We start from the raw sequence: 5,001 nt of genomic DNA, 5'->3' as shown, positions 1-5,001 counted from the left end.
CTCCTCCAGCCACCCTCCCAGCCCTTCCCACCCGCTGGCACAGCTCCCTGCCAGTGTCCTGCTCGCTCTTGCTGCACCCCAGGTCCCAGCAGTGCCCTCCTTCTCCCACCAGCACCCTACTCCCCAGCTCCTGGCAGCACCCCACTTACCTCGCCAGCACCCCAGCCTGCTCGCCCTGCCAGTGCCCTGCTCGCCCCCTCTGGGCCCTGTGGGAGCTGGAGCAGCAGGTCAGGCTTTGTCCTTGTCTCCTGTAGAAAAGCAACCTAACTTACCTTTCCAGTCTGCAGCACTCAGCACCCACACCCGGAAAGCAAACACGGATGGAGAGCCGCGGTGCAGCCCGACGCTGTGGCTGTGGGTGAGAGCTCTGCATGGGTGGCAGGAGCAGCTTTCCTTGCAATTGGGAGTGAATCCCTATATGGAGGAGAGCAATGACTAAAAGGCAGGCAGCTGGTGGCACCTTGTGCCTGTTGTTTGGGGCAGGCCTTCCCCCTGGCTTACTGCGGAGCAAAGTCAAAGGACCAATAGCTTGTGGTTTCATGATTTCATTTATCACCTGTGGAAAGGCAGCAAGGTAAATCTGTCGTGGCTCTGAGCATCAAATCAGAGAGAGTTCCACATCCCTTCCTCACCCACCACCCTGTGTAGACCTGGTGGCACACAGAGCCAGGAAATGGAGGTGGTTAACTCATGTTTGGCTTTTAGGTAGTAACACTCCTGTCTCTGGGGCACAGTGGTGGTATACCACTGTATCACCACAGTGGGAGATGCCATTTCCATTCAATTTGCTAAGTAATGTATGCTTTCCACAAGTTGCTGGAGCTATGGATATAATAAGAGCACTGGGACTTGAGATATACATCAAATTTTGTGTTGGAAAAGAATCCCTACTAGCGAAGCAGGATCGACATTAACAAATTCCACATGCCTCTCTCTGCCTTCCTAGACACAAAAAAAAAAGTGTAAAAGAGGGAAAATTTAGAGTTCTGACAGATGCAAATCTTTGATTCTTGGAAGCACAATTTGGAAAATTATTTTTAGATGAAGTTTCTTGTCAAGGGCAGCTGGAAGCCTGCAGTGTCTGAATGTATTTTTAACAAAAAGTTTCATTTCTCATAATCGTTTAAATGCTGTAAATAACCCTTACTTCAGAGAAAAGAGTCCTTTCGAAATCCATTTTCTGCTTGTCTACTGCTGGGGGATTTTTTAGCAGCAGAAATGACCCAGCAGCTGGATCAACAAGGGGCAGGCACAGGCTCTGTTCCGATTCTGCCGTACCAATAGGTTTTAGCACAGCTCCTCCCTGCCCACAATCCAAGTCTTGGCCTCTGTCTGCGCTGTAAAGTTCATAAGTGACAAAAGTGTGTAACAGCTCACTTAAAAATTTACTACTTGGTGTTATTTGTTACAAGGAGAGGTAAAACCAAATGTGCTTTCCAAGCAAATGGCACAAGTTTGGCTATTAAGCATTGCATTGAAATACAACTTCAGCTGACACTCTGTGTCAATGACTTGGCAGCAGCATCCCGGTGTAACACCCCAAACCCTGTGTCCCCATATCTCCTATCACAGGTGCTCATTGCAGGTGGCCCAACCTATGGATGTGGAGCCTCTCCAATGTGCTGGTACCATGGAATCCACAGGCAGCACTTATTTTCTCTTTTTCTCACCACTATTTTGGGTTCCTGTCTTCCACCCTGACATCAGCTTTCAAGAAATTTGCAGAGCATAATTATCTGCCTCTCTTTAAAATCAAAGTGAAAGTGGAAAATGGATTCCGACTACATTAGGGAAGGGACTGACATAAGGACAAAAGCAACCACATAGGACTCATTTCCTTAAAAACAGGCAAGAAAACCTTTCCTATCATGCAGTTGTCGTTGATTTGTTACCAAAGCTAGTGTTTCCATTGAAGAAATGTTCAGAGAGCAAAAAAAGAAAACAGGTAAAATTAGATTTGTCAATGTTTCTTTTATTCCCTCTGCACTGGGTGTTTCCCTTTGCAGCACAGCTACAGAGCTTGGCACCTACTGCTCCTCAGGACACAAGTGCCAAGCCCTTTCCCAAACACATGACCCACCCAAGGCGATAAAAATAACACTTCTCTTGTCTGTTGAGACAATTGTTCTCATCTCATCACTGACTCTATGGACAGCAAACCTGTCGCAGTAGCAAAAACCCACAAATGTTCTACACAGTAGAGAAAAAAAATTCATGAAATTCCTCAGCTCGTCCAAAACCACCACAAAGACATTCCATCATTTCCATTTCTCGTCCTCTTAAATAGGTGGTGATGAGTCATGGACTCAAGATCATTTCCTTGAATCCAGATGGCACAACTTCACCACACTTGGCAACTGCGGATCACTTCCCGTAGAGCCTGTATTCCTTCCATGGTCTTGTCCTTCAAAGCCATGGCGAGAAGAACAGGTTTGTTCCCAGCTTCCTGCGACACAAACGCCACCAGGTTCTTGGCACAAACGTGAACGAGGGGCTGAAAAGCAAAGGGACACAGATGTACACTCCTTCAGCTGGGAGAGGCCTCCCACACGAGTTAGGAGAGGAAGAGCTCTGCGGTGACGTGGAGAACCTATTGATCCTGGATGTGGACTGAGCACACTGTTTGCTGAGCAGTTCCAAAATGATCAGCAATGCTAAGCCATGGGACAGCGATCTTTAGAAAGCAATTTCTCAACCAGCTTGAAAGGGAAGAGTTTGGACCCATGAGCGCAGCTACCCAAACCACCTGGAAACAACTTGACTGGAGATGCACTGGAATTGAATTTTGCCCTGGTCTGGAAAAGCTGGTATGGAAACTCTTTCCATCCACTAATCCTCCCACCCAAACTATGGCACCAATATTGTATTACAGGAAATGATGTGGATCCAAATGTCTTTATTTCCATCATAGCCAGATGGACCCATGAGCGCAGCTACCCAAACCACCTGGAAACAACTTGACTGGAGATGCACTGGAATTGAATTTTGCCCTGGTCTGGAAAAGCTGGTATGGAAACTCTTTCCATCCACTAATCCTCCCACCCAAACTATGGCACCAATATTGTATTACAGGAAATGATGTGGATCCAAATGTCTTTATTTCCATCATAGCCAGATAGCAACTGCACTGCAGTGATAGGACAAGGGGTAACAGGCTCAAATTGGAGGAGGGGAAATTTAGGCTAGAAATTAGGAAGAAGTTTTTCCTGTGAGGGTGGTGAGACACTGGCACAGGTTGCCCAGGGAGGCTGTGGCTGCCCCAACCCTGGCAGTGTTCACAGCCAGGCTGGCTAAAGCCTTGAGCGACCTGCTCTGGTGGGAGGTGTCCCTGCCTAGGGCAGTGGATTGGGACTAGGTGATCTCTAAGGTCCATTCCAACCCCTAAAATTCTATAATTCTATGATATGATTCTAATTGTCTTTAATTGTTTCTAATTCTAATTTCCAATTGCCTGCAAGTATAATTTTTGTTGAAAACTTTATTGCTGAGCAGGGTATGTTCCACTCACAAGCTCTGGAAAAAACCTTTTGCAATTCCTAGAGACCTCAAAATGGTGTTTTATGCAGAGTTTTCACACACCTGTTTTTTTTTTAATAGAATAATGAAAACCAGAAATAAGTGGTGAGGCTGAAGGAGGGAAGAAAAGGGATATAACCTTCCTCATGAGGTTTCTCTAACAAGAATAAACTAAACAGCACTGACTATTTCCAGTCAGATGGTTATTTCCCTTTTCCTAAAACTTGGATTGATTAAGTTGGTTAAAATGATTTAAAAATAGACTGTAACAAAGTAAACAAGACACTTCCCATTTCCAAATAAAACTCAGCTTGGGGGGTGGAGGTGGTCAGAATTAGCAGATATCACACCAGGGAAAGCAAAATATTTCCCATGCAGAAGGGGAAAGCTATTGCTGAAGAGAAAGATCTCCATAAGGGGAAGTCGTGGATAGAATCAGGAACTTGTGTTGCTACAGATTTTCTAGTTAAGGTAGCAAGTAATGTTTGATAGCTCCAACCCTTATGGAAAGCTTTATAACCTTGTAGCTCTGTAACTTTCTGTTTCAATGCTTGACCAGTGGACACTTTGCGAAATACCTTTTACTCTGCTTTCTCTCCAGCTTTGCGAAATGGTCAATAAAAACTCATTTTGTCGAAGCAAAAGAAATTAAACTTTATCAAGGGAAGGCCCTGGCAGGCACACTTGGGAGAGGGCAACTAAAGTCCATTATGGGGCTGGCATGGAGTGGGAGGGATGGGGGTGAGAAAACAGACCTGAAAAGGAAAACAAACTCACTGGAACACAGACCCAAAAAGGTTATCAATGGCTTTCATGTTTGATCTTGCAACCCTTAAATCAACAGAGCTTTATCAAACCTTCCATAACACACCATCCTGGAGGACAGACAGCTCACAACCACTCACAGCCAAAGTTTTAAGTCAAAGAGCAGGCGAGCACACATACTTTTCTGATGAAGCCCTCTTCCCTCGGAAGAGACTTTAAAATGACTCTTATCACTGTTCAAACAGCGCTGTGATTCATCAACTCCCTGGCAACCTGCACAGCTCCACCTACCCCATTTCCCCCTTATCCTGCACACCTACTCTCACCTCATCCTTGCCCAGCAGCACCTTGGTGGTGAGCGAGGGCCTGCCCACGTTGTCAGCGATGGTGTTGGGGTCCAGGTAGACGATGGTGCCCAACTTGCCATACTGGGTGACCACCACGAGCACAGAGTTGGAGAAGGCTGTGCACACCACCTCGGTCGGGACCCCGTGCACCACCTCCTCGCGCTGCTTGGACATCACGATGGGACTCGCCTCCATCGCTGCCCGGAAAGAACACAACGCCAAGAACGACAAAACGACATAAAAAACATGCTCTATAGGCCATCAAAAGCACAAATCCTTCCCTTCCTTTGCAATACCCAAGGGTTACGCTAATTTCGGCCGCAGGTGCGCGATGCTGTGCACGGCCGGAGCGAACCCCCCGCACATCTGGCTG

General features: G+C 46.6%; 1 protein-coding gene across 1 annotated transcript; it reads right to left on the bottom strand.

The window, feature by feature from the left end:
* Positions 1-1,859: 1,859 nt before the first annotated feature.
* Positions 1,860-4,840, bottom strand: PSMG3 (proteasome (prosome, macropain) assembly chaperone 3). The gene is made up of 2 exons (XM_009073598.1): positions 4,608-4,840; positions 1,860-2,494 (listed from the first exon to the last, which is right to left on the bottom strand). The coding sequence occupies exons 1-2, from the start codon at positions 4,821-4,823 to the stop codon at positions 2,342-2,344; spliced, it is 369 nt and encodes a 122-aa protein (XP_009071846.1). The 5' UTR covers positions 4,824-4,840; the 3' UTR covers positions 1,860-2,341.
* Between the last annotated feature and the right edge of the window lie 161 nt (positions 4,841-5,001).

Source organism: Acanthisitta chloris, unplaced genomic scaffold (assembly GCF_000695815.1).
Source record: "Acanthisitta chloris isolate BGI_N310 unplaced genomic scaffold, ASM69581v1 scaffold25594, whole genome shotgun sequence".
Classification (NCBI taxonomy): domain Eukaryota; kingdom Metazoa; phylum Chordata; class Aves; order Passeriformes; family Acanthisittidae; genus Acanthisitta; species Acanthisitta chloris.
Note: the sequence above shows the minus strand (reverse complement) of the source record. Positions and strands in the feature narration are given on the sequence as shown.